Raw genomic sequence first — 24,288 nt, forward strand, 5'->3', positions numbered from 1 at the left:
TAGGGATCCAGTGGTGTGGAATGTGTCAAGGGACCCCTCTCTAAGAGGAAGTTGCTGCCTCTGTTTGCTCCTCCAGCTAAAATAGAGGCATGAGGCCTGGTGCTCTTTGGATCTGAGAGACAACATATTCCTCATTTCAGTGTGCGAATCTCATCCATTTAACAAGCAACCCCCAAAGCCGCTAGTTTTGAGTGCGCCCAGCACAAGAGAATGTTCTGCAACAGGTCCAGACAGCTCCTCCTCAGTGGTGCTTGAAATGTGGCAGATAGGGATGCTGTTCGGGACGCGGGGCAGCCCTCCGCAGCAAAGGCCTTGGGATTTGGCAGCAAAGCCTGGCATCGTCCTTGCAAATGACTGCTTTCCTTTTGAGGAGCATCTTTTGGTCTCCTATGGACTCTTAGTAGACACTGAATGCTTAACCACAATCACCAGATTACCATGTGACCCGAGCTGCCCATCCTGAACTGGGTATTCGTGAAGCGAGATGCTAAACCCACAAGGGGATTTATCATGTCTCAGGATCCCTAGCACGGCTTAAGTCTGGACAGGCCAGCAGCATTCCATCATCAAATGAGTGCGCATAGGAGATGAAGCCCATCAGGCCCCAGGGTGCAGTGAGTTCTGTGAAGAAGTGGCCTGCTCCTGCTGCACTACGTTTTCTCTCACAGGCTACACCTATGGCTTCATGAAGACTTCCCGATCCTTAGTTGTCAGAGGCAGAGACGTTTGGGGCCTTGTTTACATAAGGTTTTGAACACTCCACAGGCACCACTGGAAAGTTGACAGCCACAGCGCTATGGCTCCTTTCTGGGTACTTCCCTGAAGCACAGTCGTGAAGGGAACAGAACTCTGAGCAGTACCTTGATTGGTTATCTACTTTGTTTGGAAAAAGAAATGACTGGATGTATGATTATGTATACCAAGTCATGGGCATGGTTTAGATTGTATCCTCAGGGACTTAGAAGGAACTTGATTGGAAAATTGGTTATGGGAAGTCTGAGGGCAAGTTATATGGAAGACCTTCCTTCATGAATGGATAAAATATGTGAGAATTTTACTTTTTTTTTCATGCAAATTCTCAATAAAGGGTGATCTTAGCAGAAGAGGATTTAAATAGTCAAGTAGGTAATATGACCCATTCTGTAGATACAAATAGGCCTGTTTTGTCTAACCATATTGTCATCACCCATGTGGGCTCATGAACAGAGTGGCCATGGTAGCAGGGTGTGGTTATACATGAGGGAGAGAGAGAGAGAGAGAGAGAGGGAGAAGAGAGATATTTTTTATCTGTAGGCTCACTCCCCAAGTGGCACCAATGGCTGGAGCTGTGCTGATCTGAAGGCAGGAGTCAGGAGCTTCCTCTGGGTCTCCCATGTGGGTGCAGGGGCCTAAGTACTTGGGCCATATTCTGCTGCTTTCCCAGGCAGGCGCATTAGAAGGGAGCTGGATTGAAAGTGGAGCAGCTGGGACTCAAACTGACATCTGCATACAATGCTTCTGCTAAGGGTATCATCATTGGAATTGGAGTGTATTAGTCTGTTCAGGCTACTATGACAAAATAGCAGTGATTGGTGGCTAATACAGCAGACACTTATTTCTCATAGTTCTAGAGTTGACAAATTCAAGGTCGTGTGCCAAGCAATTCAGTTTTTGGTGAGAATTCTCTTCCTGCCTTCTCACTGTGTCCCCATGTGATAGAGAATGTGTAATTCCTCTATCTTCCTCTTTTCATAAAGTCACTAATTCCATCTGGAGGCCTCCCTCTTCACCTAATCCTAATTGCTTTCTGTTTTGTCCCATTTAACTTGTGACTGGAATCTCCCCAAAAGTGTAGGCAGGAAAGTTACCACAAGGAAATGCACCAAACCATCCCAAGGCAGGGTTGATTGGGATTCCAAAGAAAGAGGCATTGAGCTAGGCTGATCAGTTCAAAGCATTTATTAGGGGGAACTTACAGAGTGCTACAGTTTATCCTCACAATGGACAGTGAGAGATAAGGGGTGTTCTACTACGTATGTCCATAATGAGGGAGTTAGGGTATGGAATTTATGTGAAGGCCTAAGGAATTTTGGCTCAGGGCTGGGTCCAGTTTCAGTGTTTTGAACAACAACCTATTCATTTTTTTTTAAATCAGTGCTTGGGAATGTCCAAAGTGCCCAAGGCCCTGGCTTGGGCCCAAGAGTGCAGGGGAAAACCTACAGTTGGTTGAGTCACAGAATGGTCAAGGTTCTCTGTGATTTTTGGTCAGATCCCAGGAAGAAAAACGGGAACCCAGGAGTCCCTGTTTCTTCCCAAAAGCCCCATCTCCAAACACCCATCACTGGCAGTGTTAGGACTTCAAAATATGAATTTTGAGGGAACCAGAATTCTGTCTGTAGCATACAGAATGCCTTATTCACCGTCACAGTGTTCCACATAGAATTGCTTCTGATCAGGGAACTCACTGCACAAATTGTGAAGTGTGGCAGTGGGCGGCTGCTTGTGTAATCTAACCACGCCCCCATTCCCAAGCAGCTGGCTTGCTGGATGGTGGAATGCTGGAATGGCATTTTGCTGACTCAGTCCATCCGCTAGGTGGCGATGTTAGGGGAACATGGTTTTTGTTTTTTATTCCAAGTCCTTGGCCCTGTGTGAGATCAGACTTGAAAGCAGAGGTATAAACACAGTGCGAAAATGAGCAGGATTTGCTTAGAGAAGGAAAATACATCTATGCATTAGTGTGGGCAGGCCCATCATGAGAGAGATCTGCCATGAGAGGGCCAGTTAGCTGCCTGCCAGGAGAGAATATGGGAGAGGGTTGAGAAGGGCCCCTCCCATGTGCAGCAGTTCCCTTTATGGAGTAGGGGTGGTCTACTAATTGAATATACAAGAGGTGTGGAGTTTGTACAGAGTTTAGTGTACCTGAGTTTCCTGACACCTGCGCATGGAGTTTACCTTCAATGTGTTCATCACCCATTTCCCTTCCTGGATTGGACACAAGTGCATCATGGGAGAGTAGATGTACTGGATGGACACTGGATGCAAGGGGGTGGCGTTCCAGTGTAAGGCTGCAGACAGAAGTTGTGGGGAAATCTCCCAGCTCATCTATTCCTGTCTACCTTCTTGCCTAGTTCCACCATATCAACAATGCCTTGCAAGGCTGGGGTAAGATTCTCTAGGAGACTGTATATATTTTTATTCATCATCCAAGTGTGGTCCCATTTTCTTCCATAGCTGGGATTGACAGGTCCAGAAATCAAGGGATGGAATTGGGAGTGGCATTCATTATTATCCCTAGTGCCCTCTAGACCAATTTTTTCTTCATTTCCCTGTGACCTTGTACCTTGCTATCCTAAAGACCTTAATTCCGAAGGGAGGAATGCTTTTACCAGGGTCACAATATTTCCATTGAACTAGGAGATACACCTGCCATCTGGCCTCTTTGGGCTCCTCATGACTGAGCCAACAGTAAAAGAAGGGAGTTAGTGTGTTGGCCGGGATAATTGATCCTGCCTACCCAGGAGAAACTGGACTCGGGTAAGAATGTCTGGAATACTGGAGATCCCCTTGGGTGTTGCCTCTTAGTGTTACCGGGGTCTGTGATGAGAGTCAGTGGAAAACCATAATTACCCAAGTTAGGCAAGGCTGCTAACAGCGCAAACCTCTCAAGAATGAAGATTGGGTTGACAGTGAGGCAGAAAATCATAACCAGTTGAGGTGCTTGCTGAAAGCAAAGGGAATACAGAGTGGATAGTGGTAGTTATAAATACTAGCAATGATCCTGTGACCAGTCTCAAACACAAGAATTGTAGTTGTCACAAGTGTTTCTTTGTTAGGAAAATGTGTATGTATCTTTTTTCTTCTTTGTCTTATCCTTTTATCATATAAGCTTTACTGATTTTGTGTCATAGTATTTAAGTTATGGGATATCAAGGAGAACAGTGAATGTCAGCTTTGCATCCTGTTTTTTTTTTTTTAAGAATTGTTTTATTTATTTGAAAGAGTTACAGAGAGAAGTAGAGCCAGAGAGAGAGAGAGAGAGAGAGAGAGAGAGAGAGAGGTCTTCCATTCTGCTGGTTCACTCCCCAAATTACTGATGGCCAGAGCTGAGCTGATCTGAAGCCAGGAGCCAGGAGCTCCTTCCAAGTCTCCCTCATGGGTGCAGGGGCCCAAGGAGTTGCACCATCTTCTACTGCTTTCCCAGGCCACAGCCGAGAGCTGGATTGGAAGAGGAACAGCCAGGACTCGAACCTGCACCCATATGGGATGCTGACGCTGCAGGCTGGGTTTTTAACCTGCTGTGCCACGGCACTGGCCCCAAGCTTTGTATCCTTTTCTGGGGAAAGGGTTAGTGCATTTTTGGTGTGCACATTTTTAGTTGCGTCACGGTAGGGGGAAGAATGACTTTACCATTGTCTTTATTAGGGACTATGGTTCAAGAAGATAGAGATGTCTGCCAGGTTGACAAAGGGTAGACTGGTGACAGTTCCTTATATGTATCAACTTGGCTGGGCCAAGGGGTGCCTGGATTATTCTGGATTATTCTGGAATAGACTAACATTTAAACCAGTGGACTTTGAATGCAGATTGTCCTCCGTAATATGGGTGAGCCTCATCTGGTCAGTCGAAGGCCTGACTAGAACAAAAAGACAGACCTCCCTTGAACAACAGAATTCTCCAGCAAGCCGACTTCAGACTTCATCTGCAACATTGGCTCTTCCTGTTTTATAATGGGCAGACTTTGGACTGGAGCAGGAGTGTCACTCTCCAGCGTCTTCAGCCTGCCAGGCTTCAGACTGGAATTCAGCTGGGCATTCCTGGGTTTCCAGCCCGCAGTTTTGGACTTTCCAGTCTCCACAATCATACGAGCCAATTTCTACACTTGATCCCAGCCAAAAGGCGAGATTTCTTACAGCCATTCTCTTTCTGACACATGCTGTTGGTTCTGTTTCTCTGAGGAACCTTGACTAATACAGATGTTGGTACCTTCAGTGGTACCAGATAAACAGAATGTTAAGGATAAATTTCTGGAGTTTCTGGATTGGATTTCTAACCTGATTAGATTTAAAGATGCTAATGATTCTGTTTCCTGTGGTAAAGCGAACACTGGTAGTCCACGATGTGACCATTCAGTGACTTCAGAGAAACAAGGATTGAGTCCCCTGGGCATAAGATACTTTTGAACATTTTAGTGAAACTGATGAGGTTGGCTGATGAGGTTGTCCCTAAACAGTGAGAGGAACAGAAAGGATGAGCTCAGGGAGTTTCGTTTTGTTGTTTTGAGCTAAGGGATTTGAATTTCTGGCTCAAGTGCCACAGAAATGATCTGAAAATGTCTGTCTGCCCTTAAAGAGACCCTTACCTCCTATAGTCCCCGACTCAGCTGAATTTGGCTGAAAACCAAATCCAGATTCTCATCCTGCAGGTGCCTGAGCTGACCACACAAATTGACTTGCAACCCTCACAGGGTATCCGCTGTTAAAGTGAGGGTATTGATTGCGAAGGAGTGGGCAGGAGGCACTGTGGCCCTCAGCTTGGATGTGCTTCCCTGCCGTGGTGTAGAAGCAGCCTTCCCAGCGCTGTCTCAGGAGATTCTCCAGCATTGCCTGAGGAATCTGGGGGATTCCTTTGAGGGAACTGCCTCGCAAGACAATGCTGATTCTTCTCAGGGCCCTCACCCATCACTCTCTGCTTTTAGCCCTATAAGGAGGCTCAAGTCCCAGCAACCCCTAAAGGGGAGGTACCAAGCATGGCCCATTTTAAGAAGTATGCTGCACTTCAGAAAAACTATTTGGAATTTTCTGATTTATGCAGACATCAATCCAGGGAAGATGTGTGGGAATAGCTGCTAAGGATGTGGAATGATGGGGGAGAGAACATAAAGTTGGGTCAGGCTGAATTTTTCCATATGAATCATCCACTAAAAAGACAATCTGCGCTTAATGTGGCAGCTCACAGAGGAAGGGCTCCTCATGGCTTCTCGTTTTTGTTTCGTTTTGTTTTTAAGATTTATTATTTATTTGAAAGTCAGAGTTACACAGAGAGAAGGAGAAGCAGAGAGAGAGAGAGAGATCTTCCATTCGATGGTTCACTCCCCAATTGGCCGCAATGGCCGGAGCTGTACCGATCTGAAGCCGGGAGCAGGAGCTTCTTCCGGTCTCCCACGCTGATGCAGGGGCCCAAGGACTCGGGCCATCTTCTACTGTTTTCCCAGGCCATAGCAGAGAGCTGGATCGGAAGTGGAGCAGCCAGGTTTTGAACCGGTGCCCATATGGGATGCCGGCACTTCAGGCCAAGGCGTTAAACCTGCTGCACCACAGCACCGGCCCGGCTTCTTATTTGAGTGGTTGGCTGACAAAGACCAAAATGTGGCCCATGGTCACTGAGCTAGAAATGCTGGACCTGCCTTTGCTCACCCTGCAGGAAGGGATTCGAATGCTAAGGGAGACTGGACTGTTAGAGTGCATTTGTTATTTAAGGCCTATTCACCCGTCTTGGGATAGTCCAGAAGACATACTTTTCTCATGGGTGTGAGAAATCTATTTGTGAGGTATCCCATTACTCCTGAAGGGCTCTTTGATTGCTGGGTAAAAGTTAAAAGTTGTTAAAATAAATCTCTTGATACCTACACACTCTTGGTTCTGTTTCTCTGGAGAACTCAGACTAATTCAGCTGATGTCAGCTGTGATGCTACCTGTATTGGTGGAGCAATGGAAATACCTGGAATGGGATAGTTAAAGGATTCCAAGAATAAAGATTTTTAAATTGGATAAGTGCCTTTTTTTTTTAACCAAAGCAGATCTTGTCAGTGTCCTTCAGGCCTTCCCACCACATGTAGAATAAACTCCAGACCTCATTACTGTTCACACACATGTCCTGGAACCTTGTCTTTCATCATTCTCCATCTTGGTAGTTCTCCATGGGGTGTTTCTGTTCACTCGCAACAAGCCCAGGTTGTTCCTCTCGGTAGGTTCTCCTTTTCCACATACCCTCAGTGTTCTTTCCCACACTTTGTGGAAGTCTTCATGTGTCATGCTCTCCACCTCTCTTACCAAAAACACACTCTTTACTCTTATCTGTGCCAATTGCTCTTCTTCATAGCATTGATTATCCTATGGTTACATTATACATTGCTGTATGGATGAGAGGATGGGTTGTTATTAGCAGTAGTAGTCCTTTTATTTATCATAAGTAATATCTAAGCTTCATGAGAGCAGGATCTTTTCTTTTTTTCCAGCTTTATTGACTTGTGATTGACATAAATTGTATGTGTTGAATAAGGTGGCCAGTATGATAATTTGATAAATTTATTTACTGTATTGTGCAGCGATGACTGCAGTCAAGTGAGCTGACATCTCCTTTACTCACACAACCACCCCTTTCTGAATGTGTGCAGTAAGAGTGCTTGAGATCTACTCTCTTGATTAGGACACTTAAGATCTGCTCCCAGGGTAGGCCTTTGCTGCTCAGTGTGGGTGTGACGTTTTCGTACAATCAGATGGAGGTCATGCATGTTTTGTTTGGCTAGAGTACCACAGAAGAGATGTCTTCAGTGTTGTGATGTCACTGTGTCACTTTGGTTGCATGACTAAGTTTAATCATTTACTTTTCCACTCTAAAGTCACTGTTTTATGTTTATAATTAAGTATCTCATGGGAAGCTATTTGATAGTGTGCAAACATCCTTTTATCATTTGACCCAGTAATTTTAGCATCCATGGATGGCTCTTGCCAGCAGCAAATTTTAAAAATTATTTATATGTTTTCATTTTTATTTGAAAGGTAGAGTGTTAGGAAAAGGGATCTTCCATCTGCAGGTTCTTTCCCTAAAGGCCTTCAACAGTTGGGGCTGGGCCAGGCCAGGCCAAAGCCAGGAGCCCAGAACTCAATGAAAGCCTCCCATGTGGGTGTCAAGAGACCAATGTACCTGAGCCATCACTTTCTGCCTCCTACAGTGTTTATTAGCAGGAAGCTGGAATGAGAAGCAGGGCTGGGGCTCAACCCAGGCATTCTCATGTGGATGGCGAGCATCTCAAGAAGTGTTTTCTCTGTGCCACACACCCACCCTACCAGCAACAGTTTTTACTGCAATATTTGCCTTAAAGTGATCTTTCTTTCACCTTTGTTCCTTTTGCACTTATTAATTGGAATTCCACTATCGGGAAGCGCTGTCCCTGTCTGTTGTTCGTGTCCTTATCCAGTTATTTATTTATATCAGCATCTCACACCCAAGGTTATCTTTATTTTCTGCTACATTACCTTCTTGAACCCCTTCATTGTGTGACTATATCATGGTTTCCTTGTATGGCATGTTGTTTCCAGTATTTTATAATCATGTAATTTTGTGTATTGTAAGCATATTTTCAGGGAATACTACTAAAATTGGAATTGTTGGGTCAGAAAGTAAAGGCCTATGTAGTTTTCTTTTTTTAAGATTATTTATTTATTTGAAAGGCAGAGAGGCAGAGGCAGAGAGAGATAGAGGTAGAGAGGTCTTCCATCTGATGGTTCATTCCCCATTGGCTGCAACGGCCGGAGCTGCACTGATCCGAAGCAAGGAGCCAGGAGCTTCTTCCAGGTCTCCCACGTGGGTGCAGGGGCCCAAGGACTTAGCCATCTTCTACTGCTTTCCCAGGCCATAGCAGAGAGCTGGATTGGAAGAATCGCTTCCTTTTAATATATTGAAAGGATATTATTATGTCTCATAAGCTATAGTTATGTCCAGAGTTCACAAAAGAAGTAACATCCTTGGGTTCTTCTTTAAAGACAGTTAAGTTTCTAAAAGGAAAGAAGGGGGAGGAAGGAATGGAAAAGAGGAAGTGGGGGAGTGAAATCATCTTCGAGAAGCAATAACATAGATCAGCCCTTGTCTAGACAGTTGAGGAACACTTACTTTTTTTGGGGGGGGGGCAATGGGTGGGAGTGTGAGCACAGTGGGAAGAATTACTATGTACATAATTTTGTATTTGAGACACATGCAAATTAAAAATAAATTTTAAAAAATGCTTGTTTACCCACAGCCTTGCCATCAGAAAGTGTTGTTGTACTTCAAAATGTTTTCCAGTTTCATTGTGTAGTTTTATTTTTTCTTTTTTTAATTTTTTAAAAAATTTTTATTTAGTTATTTTACAGAGTTACAGACAGTGAGAGAGAGAGAGAGACAGAGAGAAAGGTCTTCCTTCCATTGGTTCACTCCCCAAATGGCCAACACGGCTGGCGCTGCACTGATCCAAAGCCAGGAGCCAGGTGCTTCTTCCCGGTCTCCCATGCGGGGGCAGGGGCCCAAGCACTTGGACCATCTTCCACTGCCCTCCCGGGCCACTCAGAGAGCTGGACTAGAAGAGGGGCAGCCGGGAGTAGAACCCGGCGCCCATATGGGATGCTGGCTCCGCAGGTGGAAGATTAACCTACTGTGCCGTGGCACTGGCCCCCATTGTGTAGTTTTAATTTGCACTTTAATTAAGAGTGGATTGGAATATTTTATTCATATGTTTAAGGGTATATTTTATATCTTATGTGGTGAGTTGCTTGTTTTTGTCTTTTGCCTATTTTTCTGCTGGATCTTGGTCTTTGTCCTATAGTTTTGTTTTTTGTTATTGCTGTTGTGCTTTTTAAAGATTTATTTATTTACTTTGAAAGTCAGAGTTACAGCGAGAGGGACAGAGAGAGAGAGAGAGATCTTCCAACTACCGGTTCACTCCCTAGCTGGCCTCGGCAGCCAGGGCTGGGCCAGGCCTGGGCCAGGCCTGGGCCAGGAAACAGGAGCTTCTTCCCTTCTTCTGGGTGTCCCATCTGGGAGGCAGGGGTGCAGACACTTGGGCTATCCTCCGCTGCTAGGACATGAACTGGCGCCCGTATGGGACACTGGCGTCTTAGGCAGCGACTTACCCACTGCACCACCTTGCTGGCCCTGTCCTGTGGTTTTTAAGATTCATTATATATGAGTACATATTAGGGCTGTTAGTCATTTCTCTGCGGTGTACTTGTATTTTACATGTTTTTTCCTGGTTTGTCAAGTGTGTTTTTTGTTTGTTTGTTTGTTTGTTTGTTTTTTACTCTGTTTCTAGTGCCTTTTTCCTGGTGCAATTAAAAAATTTTTTTTCGGAGAACCAGTGCTGTGGCACAGCGGGTTGAAGCCCCAGCCTGTGGCGCCAGCATCCCATGTGGGCGCCAGTTCAAGTCCCAGCTGCTCCACTTCTGATCCAGCTCTCTGCTATGGCCTGAGAAGGCAGTGCAGGATGGCCCAAGTCCTGGGACCCCTGCACCCGTGTGGGAGACCCAGAAGAAGCTCCTGGCTCCTGGCTTTGGGTTGGCTATTGCAGCCAATTGTGGAGTGAACCAGCGGATGGAGGTCCTCTCTCTCTTTCTCTCTCTGGCTCTACTTCTCTCTGTAACTCTTTCAGATAAATAAAATAAATCTTTTAAAAATTTAAAATTAAAAACTTTTTCTCTTGTAAAACTGTTTTAGAAAGAAAATGTGTCAACTTTATTTTCTTTGCCTGTACCAAAGTTAAAGAGGAATTCATCTGTAATTTCTCTTTGTATTTAGATATAATTTCTCTTTGTACTTTGCACTTGGGCTTTTAGTTCATGTCGCTCCCCCTCTTCGTGGAGGAATGACACAGGACCCTGCGCTGTTCTTTTGTCTGCTCGGCCCTTCCCGGGTTTGCTGCTGGTTCTTCCCGGGTTGGCTGCCGATCCTTCCACCTCCGTGGAAGGGCGGCTCCCCCTGCCACTTTCCGCACTTCCGCGGGGGAGCGGCACACCACCGGCCGGCTCTCTCGGGGGCTGCTCAGATGTTATCCGGATGTTCCCCTTAGATGTTCCCGGTGCATGTTGTCTCTCTCCTCCTTTATAGTCCTCTTCCACCAATCCCAACTCTGCTACCCACACGCCGAGTACACTGCTTTCCTCCAATCAGGAGCAGGATCAGCTCCTGCAGGTTATTGGTCGAACTGGAGGCAGCTGGGTAGAAGCTGTTGCCTCCTCTCCCAGCGCCATATTGTGGGAGAGCAGATGCATAGAATAAGTCTTAATTCCATAACTTAGTCTAGTCCGAGTTGCTCCCCACAGTTCATTTGGAGTTTGTCCTTGCATATGACATTATCTATTTTTGTCTTTCCCAATGACTCCCGGGTGCAAGTGCTCCAAGCATCATTTAGTTAAAATGTCCATTTTGGGCTCAGTAATTTGAGATTCCACTTTTATCATCTGTGCTTGGATCTATTTCTGGGCCTTCTGTGTGTCACTCAGTATTACACTTTTAATTACAGAAGCTTGATTGTGTGTTTTCATGTCTGCTGGGGTTGGTAATCTTTGATTTTCTTTTTGGGTATTATTTTCCTGACTCTTCTTACATGTCTGTTTTTCCATTTAACTTCAGGATCACTTGCCTCTAGAAAGTTACTGTTGTTCTGGCCGGCGCTGCGGCTCACTAGGCTAATCCTCCATCTTGCAGCGCCGGCACACCGGGTTCTAGTCCCGGTCGGGGCACCGGATTCTGTCCCGGTTGCCCCTCTTCCAGGCCAGCTCTCTGCTGTGGCCAGGGAGTGCAGTGGAGGATGGCCCAGGTCCTTGGGCCCTGCACCCCATAGGAGACCAGGAGAAGCACCTGGCTCCCGCCATCAGATCAGCGCGGTGTGCCGGCCGGCCGCGGCGGCCATTGGAGGGTGAACCAACGGCAAAGGAAGACCTTTCTCTCTGTCTCTAAAAAGAAATTACTGTTCTGATTGCATTCAATTTATAAATAAGGCAGAACTGACATCTCTACAGTGTACAGCCATTGGGCGCAAGGATAGGGTTGTCTTTCTGGAGTGTTTTCAAGCCTACATTTAGGTAGGCATATTTAAGTATGTCCTTTGTAGGTTTTTCACATTTATAAATACTAAATCTTTTTTTAAAGATTAATTTATTTATTTGAAAGAGTTACACACACAGAGAGAGAAGGAGAGGCAAAGAGAGGAAGAGAGAGGTCTTCCCTCCACTTGTTCACTCCCCAATTGGCCACAAGGGCCTGAGCTGAGCCAATCTGAAACTAGGAGCCAGGAGCTTTTTCCAGGTCTCCCATGCAGGTACAGAGGCCCAAGGACTTGGGCCATCTTTCACTGATTTCCCAGACCACAGCAGAGAGCTGGGTGGGAAGTTTAGCAGCTGGGACTTGAACCAGCGGCCATATGGGATGCCAGCACTGCAGGTGGCGGTTTACCTGCTATTACCACAGTGCCTGCCCCAAATCTTCTTTATTGCTCTTGTAAAATGTGTTTTCTCTACCATTGCATCCTTTAATGATGATGCTTATTTTAGGGCTGGTGATGTTTATATGTGAGTTTTGTATCCTTCTATTTTGCTGAAAATTTTTTTAGTTTTATTATAGATTCTATAGGACTTCCCAGACAAGCTATCTACCATATCTAATAGAAATAACTTTACTACTGTTTTTGACTTTTACAATGATTGATTTCTCTCTTTTTAGTTGCACTGCCTAGTATCTCTAGTCCTGTTTTCAATAGTAGCAGAGATGATGAGTATCTTTCCTTGTCCCTAATAGAAATAGAAATGCTTCTTGTGCTTCCTGATTAAAGAAGACACTGGCCTTAGTTTTCTCATTTTGGCATATTAAGAAAGTATCTTTAAGTTTGTTAAAAATATCATCAGTGGATATTTAACTTTGTCAGAAGTATCCTCAGCGTCTCTGGAGGTATTTCTTTTTTGTGGAACTACTAATGTGGTGTATGATATTATTAGGTTGCTTAGTATTGAATCATCTACTGTGCCTGGACTTTATTCCACTGGGTCACAGAAGACCCTTCTCTCCGTGTACTCTGGTTTTCTGTTTACTAATTACAGAGTTTTATACCAATGTAAATGAGTGACTTTGGTCTGCAGTTTTCTTTTTTTGTACTATCTTTATTAAGTTTAATAGCCAATGCTATACTTGCCTTATATAAAAGAAAATTACTTGGCTTTTGTGTAAAAGAAATTTAGAAGTTTTCATTCATTTTCATTGCTTTGGAAAAATGTGTAGATCATGGGATTTCTTTTATCTCATTGAAGGTTTGGTGAATTCCTGTGGATCTATTTGGGTCTGGTATTTTTATTGTGTTGGTTCCTAAATAATATTCTCTAGTTTCTTCTATGAAAATTGGCCTGTTTCAGCTTTCTAAATTTAATGACATAAGTTTTGTTAGATATTATCAGCTTGCTATTTCTTATTTTTATATTTTTGTGACTTCTTTCCTTTTTCTTCATAGTTGGTTTAATATATTTCTTAAAAATAGAATTTTTTATTTGTATTTTTTACTTCTTTTCCAATTTTATCTTTGTTTTCTTTATGTAAAAATAATTTTTTTATTTTAAATGTGGGGGGAGATATCTTCCATCTACTTGTTCACTTTCCAAATGGCTGTACCAGCTGGGGCTGGGCCAGGCTGAAACTAGGATCCACTGGGATCTCTCATGTGAGTGGCAGGAACACAAGCACCTAAGCCATCATCTGCTGCTCCCCAGACACCTTAGCAGGGAGAGGAGTGGCTAGGACTCAATGGCACTCCAGTGTGGGACGCTGGCATCCCAAGGGACGGCTTGACTTGCTGTGATGCGACACCTGCCACTGTTGTTTGCGTTCTTCTTCTTTATTCTTGTACTTTCTTTTGCTTAGTTTTCTTCCTTTCTTTTTTGAGAAGGGAATTTACTTATTTTCATTCTTTTATTTATATTTGTTTGGTTAGTGCTGTGAATTGCCTCCTGTTAATTGGTTTGACGGCATTCCTTAGATTCTTACTATCATTTTATTTTCCTAATTTTTGTAAGCCCTCTTTTGTACAATTTCTGTTCTCTATTTTTGAGTTTCTGCTTCTAAGTATTTTTCATATCTCCGTATTTGAGTATTTTAACTATTTGACATATGGTCTTAACAGTTTTCTTCTGCTTCATGATCATTTTTTCTGGATGAAATTTTTGTTCATATGTGTGAAATTGTGTTGTTTAGCTCTTACCATGAACTCTGTGTGGACTTGTTAATTTTTCTCTTGCTTATTTTCATGATTTTGGGATGTTTAATGATGCTCTTTCTGTCAGTGCAGCAATGTCTAAATGTCTTAGTGGCTATCTTACATTTGCTTGGTCGTGGTGGTGGTAATCTTACGTTTGTTTGGTGGTGGTGGTGGTGGTGATGCGACTTCTTCGCTTTTCTGGTTTTCTTTTGTCTTGCAGGATTCTTGAATTTTTGTACTTTGCTTTTCCCCAACCACTGAATCACTAAAGGGCTGTGCAGGACAGCTCTCCCAGTGCCCTTTCTCACTTGTAGTTCTCAAGAATGGCTGTAGGATGTACTGAGACTGGACCATCTCGGACTGTAGTCCAGTGCCCTCCTAAAAACAGAAAGGCCTCTGTTTCTTTGGCCCAGCATTTTATATGGTCCCAAGGGCAAAATACTCCGGACAGGCCTCTTTGTGGTCTCTCACCATCCAAGTGGGGCATGTATAGAGGTCATTTGCCCCGGGCATCTTTCCTGAGCTTTGCAAGAATGACTCACCGCGAATCCTAGGCTGTAGCTTCTTGCTACCCATCTGTAGATGGACCCACTGCTGTAACGTATGTGTGCTCCATCTTGCCAATCTCAGGCCCATCACTGGTGCACGGTGACTCTGCCTCTAAGGTGCTCGTTCCCTGTTGTGTGTCTCTTGCAGCTCCTTCAGCCTCAGGGCTCTCAAGTCCTGTGCTTGTCACCAGGGCTCTGACTTACCTGAGCCCCCAGTGTGATGTATTTGGAGATGGAGTCTGGGGAAGTACATCAGGTTACATGAGATTTTGAGAGTGGGATCCTCAAAACGGAATTAGTGGCCTTATAAAAACAACACCAGATGGCCGGCGCCGCGGCTCAACAGGCTAATCCTCCACCTAGGGGCGCTGGCACACGGGGTTCTAGTCCCGGTCCGGGCACCGGATTCTGTCCCGGTTGCCCCTCTTGCAGGCCAGCTCTCTGCTGTGGCCAGGGAGTGCAGTGGAGGATGGCCCAAGTGGTTGGGCCCTGCACCCCATGGGAGACCAGGAGAAGCACCTGGCTCCTGGCTTCGGATCAACGCGGTGCGTGGTCCACAGCACGCCGGCCGCGGCGGCCATTGGAAGGTGAACCAACGGCAAAAAGAAGACCTTTCTCTCTGTCTCTCTCTCACACTGTCCACTCTGCCTGTCAAAAAAAATAAAATTAAATAAAAAATAAAAAATTAAAAAAAAACGACACCAGAGAGCTCCTTCCCTTTCTCCTGACACACAGAAAAGGACATGTGAGCATTCAATAAGGTAGTACATGTGTATATGCCAAGAACAGAGGTCTCGAAATGAAACTTGCCTTGGTGGCACCTTGACCTAGGGTTTCTAGCATTCAGATCAGTGAGAAATCAATTTATGCCATCGGAGCCACCCAGTCTGTAGTACTTTATTCTGACAGCCTGAGCAGACTAATGCACCTACATATATATTCTTAGGTGCCATACACCTTTATATACTGCTTTGTCACAATTTTGTTTATAATAGTGAAAGATTGGATGGATGAGAATACCTCTTAGTAGGTGATTAATAAACCAGTTATAACAGAAATATATCCTGGAGTACCATCCATTCATGAAAAATGATGCATTTTATTAATTGATATAAAAGTATACAGTATATTAAGGGAAAAAAGCGGTTCATAAAATGGCTCACAGAGTATATTCCATTTTTAAGGTTTTAAAATAAAATATACCCAAAAGGTTAAGAATAGATTCTACTAAGTGTGAGATTACATATAATTTCTATTGTCTTTCATACTTTTGGATTTATCTATTCTTTTCACTTTGACAACATTTGAAAAACATTTTAAAATACTGAATAGGAAATTTCTGTTTTGCAGGAAAATATTTTTGTTTTATAATAATTAATTTATCTGGATTGAGTTATGCAAGAAATGAGACTTGAGGTTAAAAGGCTAGGAACCACCCTTTAATAGAGTTGACAGATTTAGCAATAAACATCTGGCAATCCTATCTTAAGGCAAATGTTTTTAAAATATATTTAAAGTTGGAAAGTGTTAGTGGGGGGCAGTCTTTTTTATTTATTTATTTGTTTGTTTGAAAGGCAGAGCTACAGAGAGGCAGAGGCAGAGGCAGAGAGAGAGAGAAGTCTTCCCTCTGCTAGTTCACTCCCCAGATGGCTGCAATGGCCAGAGCTGAGATGATCTGAAGCCAGGAGCCAGGAGGCTCTTCTGGGTCTCCCACACAGGTGCAGGGGCCCAAGGACTTGGACCATCTTTCACTGCTTTCCTAGTCCATAGCAGAGAGCTGCTGGGACACTTGAACCAGCGCCCATATGGGATGCCGGCACTGTGGGCAGCAGCTTTATTGGCTAGGTCACAGCGCCGGCCCCAACCCTAGTCTTCTCTAATGTGCATGAGAGGAAGGTCATGATCACAGAGTTTGGTGACTGTCTCAGTCACCCAGCAGTTCAAGGCAGCCCAGAGCCCAGCTCAGTCTTGGACACTCATGCTGCCCTGTGTTGTCTGCCAGCCTTTGATGCTAGGCTGCTAAATAATGCCTAATCCCAGCCCATCAAGTCCCAGGCTTTTAAGTTTGCAGATATTTCAAGGACATATTTATTTCAGAGTTACTCTAAGTGGTATGTTTATTACTTAAATTTTTATATGTGGCTTATATATAGGATGATGGGACATAGGGTTAAAAAGTTGTTATTGTATCTAAGCACCATTGTCACTGTCTTCAATAAAGCTCCAAAGTAATTTGATATGACCTGCCCAAATTGTTTTATTTAGTTATGCTGATGAAATTCTATAAATTTGATTGAAAAGATGGCCTTGAAACATTTAAAGAAATTTTTACAATGAAAATACTTTTAAAGTAAAATAAGTTCTTGTTTGTAAACCTCTCCTACCGGCATTCTCTCTGAGCTAGAAGAAAAGTGGGCTGTGCACTGGGGAGATAGGTGGACCTTACCCTTGAGCCCCCGTGGCCCATTGTCCTTGATGAACTTTTAGGACCTGAGGTGAACATATTGTAGCAGCCATTCAGGGCTACCAGCAGCCAGCACCGCTGAAACAGACCCCTCACACAACAACTTTGGCTTTTATGGAGGCTGATTTTAGAGACAGATGGGTACAAAAGTTGAGTGCCTGGGGGCTTCACATCTCTGCTCCACTGCGTACCCTTACTGTGTGGTGTAATCATATGCAATCGCACAGTGTAATTCACACTGTGTGTGAAATGAGGCCATCACTGAGCCCCCCCCCCCCCCATTAGATTGTTGTTGCAGCGAAACTGCAGCATAGGTCAAGTGTGTCAAACAGTGCCTTGCCTGGACTTAGAAAAGCTAACACATATGGCACTTCTTCTTTTTATCCTGGTCCACTTATGTTAAGATTTCATAAGCAGAACTAATTTGGGAGGCAGTATGTGAGATCACTGAGAACTACTCATCAGTATCATTACCCACTAAATGTTCTTTCGAGTGGACAATGCTCACTTCCCTGACAAGTGTAGTCCAGATTTTCCTGGGGAATTCAACTGTGCAGTTGCTAAAAACAAATTAATTATACTAGAATGTGTAACCTGCCTTAATACTCCTTTAGCGCCACAGAAATGTAAAGAAACTGTCTTACAGACAACAACTCTCAACATTGAATGTTGTCTATAGTATATTCTTTTGTCTGTTTTGTATTTTTTTAAGATTTATGTTATTTATTTATTTGAAAGAGTTACACAGAGAAGTAGAGACAGACAGAGAGAGGTCTTCCATCTGCTGGTTCACTCCCCAAATGACTGCAACAGCCAAAGCTGAGCCACGCGGGTGGGTGCAGGGGCCCAAGCACTTGGGCCATCTTCCACTGCTTTCCCAGGCCACAGCAGAGAGCTAGATCAGAAGTGGGGCAGCCAGGACTTGAACCAGCACCCATACGGGATGCTGGTGCTCCAGGCTGGGGCTTTAACCCACTGTGCCACAGCACTGGCCCCTATAGTGTACTTTCATCAGTGAATATAACTGAATGAAGACTACCCTGTAGCATTTAGAACTGTTTTCTAGGAATTAAGTTGTAAACTTTATATAAAGGAAATGAATTTCCTGTATTTCATGTGTACAGTTTTAAGAGCATAATAATGCTTCCCACCATACCCTTCTTCCCACCCTCCCTTCCTCCTTCTTTCCTTATTTTTCTTTTAATTTTTCAATGATATATTTTCAATTTTCTTTCTAATCACAAACTTAGCCCTCCACCAAATAAAGAACTAAACTAGTAGTAAGTAGAAAGACCACTGTTCCTCAAGAGTATAGACAAGGGCTATAAACAATAATCAAATCTCGAAATGTTGATTTTGCTTACATGCATTACTTTTAAAAATTTTTTAAAAGATTTATTTTCCTATTATTTATTTGAAAGACAGAGTTACAGAGAGAGGTAGAGACAGAGAGGTCTTTTATCCACTGGTTCACTCCCCAAATGGTTGCAATGGCCAGAGCTGAGCTGATCCAAAGCCAGGAGCCAGGAGCTGCTTCCGGGTCTCTCACGTGGGTGCAGGGGCCCAAAGACTTGGGCCATCTTCTACTGCTTTCCAAGGCTGTAGCAGAGAGCTAGATTGGAAGTGGAGCATTCAGGGATCAAACCGGGGCCCATATGGGAGGCTGGTGCTGCAGGCCGGGGCTTTAACCTGCTGTGCCACAGCACCAGCCCCGCATTACATTTTTTGTACTCTGCATATTAGTTACCACAAATCAGTGAAAATGTATGATATTTATCTTTTAGGAACTGGCTTATTTCACTATGCATAATTCTCCAGTTGCATCCATTTTGCTGTGAAACGCAGGATCTCTCTCTTTTTTTTTTTTTTTTTTCCAGCTAGGTAGTAAAACTCTTGAGGGCTGATTATGTTGTCATGTCATTTAAAGAGCTCCCTAATCTTATACTTGCTTTTAAAAAATATTTATTTATTTGACAGGCAGAGTGTTACAGAGAGGCAGAGGTAGAGAGATGAGAAGGTAGAGAGATGGCTGCAGCATCTGGGGAGTGCATCAATCCGAAGCCAGGAGACAGGAGCTTCCTCCTGGTCTCTCATGCAGGTGCAGGGGCCCAAGGACTTGCTTGGGCCATCCTCTATTGCTTTCCCATGCCATAGCAGAGAGCTGGATCAGAAGTGGAGCAGCCGGTACTCGAACCAGTGCCCACATGGGATGCACTGCAGACTGCGGCTTTCCCCACTATGCCACAGCACTGGCCTCTTATACTTGGTTTTAAGACAAGAGAGTTATTGGAAACACACTGTTCTCTTCTAAAATGAATGGATTAGACCACATTGAATGTTAGCCATTCTTCTCATCTATGATCCTTTAGATTTATTTAAGAAGCTAGCATTCAACTTAGATGTATGTTTGGTTTATTAGTACTCAATTCTTTAATGAAACAGCTTCATATAATATTGTCTTGGAGAGTCTACTGAATTTTAACACTGTTCTTATAACCTTCCCCTAAGGTATTCCCATCTGTCAGCAGCATTTAATTTGGAATAACCTGGAACTTGAAGATGATTATTGCTTGAATGATTACAAGTGAGTGTAACTGAGTCGTAGCTGTTTTATAGGCTCTTGATTTGTGATCCCATGCCAGTGTTTTTCTTCTGCATCCTTGAAATGTGTCTCCTGACCAGTGCTGAGTCTCAGCTTTCATTCTAAATCCTGAACTCTACATGTGGTGGCTCCATACCCCACACCACCTGGTCTTGAAACTCAGATACTGTTACCTTATCATTTTTCATGCCAACCTGTGTATCCCTTGCCTTTTTACATCTTCCTGTTACCTTCTTGCCTTCTTTGTGCCTTGAAATATTGACCAGTTCCAACCCAGACTTGTTTCTTTCCTTTCCCTTTTCACAAGAACCTGGGGAAAGAGAGAATTGCTGTCCGCCAAGTCTTGCATTGCTCACCAAGTCCTTCTGTTACTGACACTGTGTGCACCAATCCCTGCAGACACACTTTCTGACCTTGGTTCCTTCTTTCTGCTTTCTCTCACATAACTTGTCACTCCTCTTAAAAACAAAAGGGTAAAAGACAATGTGGAATGGGTAAGAAGAGCCCTAGGAGTCAGGATACCTTGTAGATTTGCTGTTTTTCTGTTTTCTATTTTATTGGATGGATATAGTATTCTCCTTTGGGTCTTGGGCAAGCCACTTTTCTGGGCCTTACCTGTGAATGGAGGAGGTTAAACCTTTATTCTGGATCCTTGTATCATATTTAAGACTTTTGAGAACCTTTTAACTTTATCGTCATTTATACAATATGCTAACATTTTATATTTATTCACATTGCTGTATCTTTTTCATATATTAACAGTAGATACTATGCCTGATAAGTGATCCCGTAGTTATGTGTATATTTGACCCTGAATGTGTTTTGACGATTATGGTTATATTGTTGTGTTAACTGTCCACAGCATTTCAGAAGGTTGTACCTTGAAGCTGGTATTGGCTATGCGTGGCGGACCCATAAATACTAGAAGAGGTACGTTATATATGTTAAAGCAACTTGACAAAAACGCCCTTCAAGTCAGTGAGTGTCTTTATAGCCTTCAGCTTTACTCAAGTTCCTTCTCTGCTATTAGGTCTCAGAAGAATTATTTTTATTTCTCTGGACATTTTTATTTAAAACCTAAGTGCATAAAGGTTGGAACCCTAAAATATGGTCCAGAAAATCTCATGGCTTCTTTCTTGTGTGTGTTTTTTTTTTTTTAAAGATTTATTTGAGAGGCAGAGTTACAGAGGGAGAGATCTTCCATCTGTTGGTTCACTCTCCAGTTGGCTGCAATAACTGGAGTTGGGCCAATCTGAAGCCAGGAGCCAGGATCTCCCACGTAGTTGCAGAGGCCCAACCACTTGGGCCATCTTCTGCTGCTTTCCCAGGCCATCAGCAGGCACCTGGACCAGAAGTGGAGCAGCCGGGACTCAAACCGGTGCCCATATGGGATGCTAGCACTGCGGGCTGGAGCTTTAACCCACTGAGCCACAATGCTGGCCCCTCGCATGACTTCTAATTCAAAGCTAAACCAGTATAGGGGAGGAGAATGGAATGAAAGCATGTCATGCTAACGTTGTGTTTAGGTTCAAACCAACCTTGCTTTGTTTACCTATTGAGTCTTCAGTTCCTAGGATAATCATTGTTACATAACAGTCCAGAGTCGCTGGTTTACTTGGTTTGCGATGCATCTGGGTTTTATGGATGTTATCCTGACCCTGTGGAATCCTTCCTCAGAATAGGGGTCATCGCTGGCACCTGTTCATTCATTCGGAGGGCATCTACTTAGATGTTCAGAGCAGTGTTTCAAGAGCTGTGCTTCAAGACACTACTGACCATAAGTGTGTAAAGAACAGTGTAAGCTGAAGTGATTGTCAACACGATGCAAGAAGCAGATGGTAATGTGATGTCTTTAGAAGCAGCAGAGTAGGAAGGGTCCTTGGAGAGGATGACACGAGCGGAGGCTTAAGTGATGGAAGGTTCTAGCACAAGAAGAGCAGGGAGTGTTCACGTTGGTTCCTGATCCAGTGGAGGGGGCTCCTCAGAGCAGTCCTGCTATGTGTGCCTCATTTGGGGGAACCCTGGGGATTTGTTTGGTCCTGACTAACTAGAAAACTGAAGTATTGCTTCCACGGCTACATCAGTACATTATCCCCGTGCTTCATAATTTTGGTTTGAAAGGAGGATTATTTTCATGTTTTTCTTAACTACCTTAAAGGGATTTTGTGATATGTTTCTTTGGCTGTTGAACTACTTTGCGTGGGTTAGAGGCACAAAAGGTAATAATGCTAGAGATGACCAGCTAGCATTCCTTATATAAGGGACTGTCTCTTAAATTTATGAAACTGTCCTATATGATATTAGGTAACATTTGTGGTAACTGAAGCTAGTGCAAGAACTCTGTTTTCTGAGCTGTTACATTAAGATATAATTATGCAGTGTTTAATGGTGTGTGCATTCCATTGTGCTACATTTCTAAAAGTTATTTGAGGAAGTATTGTCTTTAAGTCAGAGTGTTTAATCAGGCCACCTACTTTTCTTACTTGATTAAAATTCCTTCATATATTTTATAAAAATGAGTGCAAATGCTACAGGTTCCGACTTAAGATACATATGCTTTTTTAATTTTTAAAATGAAAATGAGGCCGGCGCTGCAGCTCCCTAGGCTAATCCTCCGCCTTGCGGCGCCGGCACACCAAGTTCTAGTCCCGGTCGGGGCACCGGATTCTATCCCGGTTGCCCCTCTCCCAGGCCAGCTCTCTGCTGTGGCCAGGAGTGCAGTGGAGGATGGCCCAAGTGCTTGGGCCCTGCATCCCATGGGAGACCAGGATAAGTACCTGGCTCCTGCCATCGGATCAGCGCGGTGCGTGGTCTGCAGTGTGCCGGCCATGGCAGCCATTGGAGGGTGAACCAAAGGCAAAGGAAGACCTTTCTCTCTGTCTCCCTCTCTCACTGTCCACTCTGCCTGTCAAAAAAAAAAATGAAAATGAAAGGTATCATTGCCCTTTAACAGTTGAAGTTTCGGAATTGAAGCTTCAAAATATTTTTTTCCTACAACTTTCTCTGCTTTGTTTATGAATCGAAAAGCCAGCAGCTACAACTTGTCTGTTTTTGTAAATTTTTAATTTAAGGTTTTAAATTAAGTTTTACTTATTTGAAAGGCAAAGAGAAAGAAAGATAGCCAGCCAGAGATCTTCAATCCATGGTTCATCCTTCAAATATCTGCAACAGCCAGAGCTGGGTCCCACAAAAGCCAGATGCCAGGAACTCAGTCCGGGTCACCTGCATGAGTGGCAGAGACCCGAGTACTTGAGCCATCCTTTGCCTCCCAAAGAGTGTATTGTGGAAGCCAGGTCAGAAGTGGAGGTGGGACTCAATTCTCAGGCACTCTGATATGATATGTGGGCATCCTAAGCAGCGTCTTAACCTACTTCACCAAATGCTCATCCCTTAAATTAAGTTTTTAATAATTTTGCCCTTTTTTGAGTCAACTTTTTTTTTAATTCAAGAAGTTGCTTTTGTCCCCCTCTTGTCACTGAAAACTTGAGAAAAACTACCTGGACTTAGAATTTCTCTATATTATGTTTGAGAAGCCATGTCTTTTAGCTAGTCTTATTGTTTCAAAACTATAGTCTAGGAAGTACCTTCATCATATGAATTCCTGTAAAATATTGAGCTTTTGCAATTGTATTTGAAATAACCAATACTAAAACAGCATAGGAAAAAATTATTCCTTAGACTAAATTGAGTGCTGAGCCCTAAATGCATCATGTTACAGCTGAGAAGGTCTAAGTGACTTGACTCTCATGAGAAGACACTGGCACACACACGGGCATGCACAGGCTACTCAGCACCTCCCTGCGTAAGACACCCTATGCTGGTTTAGAAATGGCCTTTCATGTGTCTGCAGTTATGGCAGTAGCACCTAAAAACTCAGGATCATAATTTCTATTCTATTCATTATTAAAGGGTAATGTGGAGAGGGGAGTATTAAAAAGGACAAGAACTTGCTTGAAAAATATCTTTCACTACTGACACATTTTGTGCTTACAAAAAAGTCAGCAAGGGGCCACTGTTGTGGTGTAGCAGGTTAAGCTGCTGCCTGGAATGCCAGCATCCCATATTGGCACTGATTTGAATCCCAGCTGGTCCACTTCCAATCCAGCTACCTGCTAGTGTGCCTGCGAAAGTGTGGAAGATGGTCCAAGTCCTTGGACCCCTGAATTCACATGAGAGACCCAAATGAGGCTCCTGGTTTCAGCCTGGCCCAGCCCTGGCCATTTTGGCCACCTGGGGAGTGAACCAGCAAATGGAAGATCTCTCTCTCTCTCTCTGTGTCTCTCCCTCTGTAACTATTTCAAATAAATAAATACATCTTTTTAAAATAGAGTCAATGGAAGCATCCAAATGATTATTTTCATCAAATAAGCTAAATCACATTTCTTAGGTTTTTATGTTTTAGTAGTAATAGTATTGAATTTAGGATCTGAGAACATCTTTGATGTTTTTACCTTACTACTTTCAGAACTTAATATTTTCCTGTTGCTGCAACTTCTTAAAAATTAATGCAGTACCATGGTTCTGTTAATAAATGAGTTATGAAGCTTCAGACACTGTTGCCTCTTTCAGGAGAGAACACTGTTTGTGCAGCATTGTCGCTCCCCGTCTTCATGGAGGAACGACACTAAACCCTGCCTAGGCTTCACATCCGAGTCACGGCACCATTATGTCGCTCCCCCTCTTCATGGAGGAACGACACAGGACC

The 24,288-nt window shown here is 43.6% G+C and overlaps 1 protein-coding gene and 1 long non-coding RNA gene across 28 annotated transcripts in view; one reads left to right on the forward strand and one right to left on the reverse strand.

The window, feature by feature from the left end:
* The window catches only part of LOC103351327 (uncharacterized), a 555,796-nt gene that overhangs the window by 143,164 nt on the left and 388,344 nt on the right, over window positions 1–24,288 (reverse strand). The window lies entirely within an intron of this gene.
* The window catches only part of ZFAND4 (zinc finger AN1-type containing 4), a 70,076-nt gene that overhangs the window by 22,908 nt on the left and 22,880 nt on the right, over window positions 1–24,288 (forward strand). For 9 of the 12 annotated variants that reach the window (XR_011382578.1, XR_011382579.1, XR_011382580.1 and 6 more), the window contains exons 3-4: window positions 19,490–19,565; window positions 20,446–20,513. The exons of 1 other annotated variant lie outside the window; for it this stretch is intronic. Coding sequence is in view for 8 of the 11 variants with exons in the window: in XM_070058116.1 (XP_069914217.1) it covers window positions 19,490–19,565; window positions 20,446–20,513 (144 nt within the window). In the remaining 3 variants the exon portion in view is untranslated. The remainder of the gene's footprint in view (window positions 1–19,489; window positions 19,566–20,445; window positions 20,514–24,288) is intronic. 2 more of the 12 variants (XM_070058122.1, XM_070058121.1) reach the window with 1 other exon arrangement.

Source organism: Oryctolagus cuniculus, chromosome 15 (genome assembly GCF_964237555.1).
Source record: "Oryctolagus cuniculus chromosome 15, mOryCun1.1, whole genome shotgun sequence".
NCBI classification, from domain to species: domain Eukaryota; kingdom Metazoa; phylum Chordata; class Mammalia; order Lagomorpha; family Leporidae; genus Oryctolagus; species Oryctolagus cuniculus.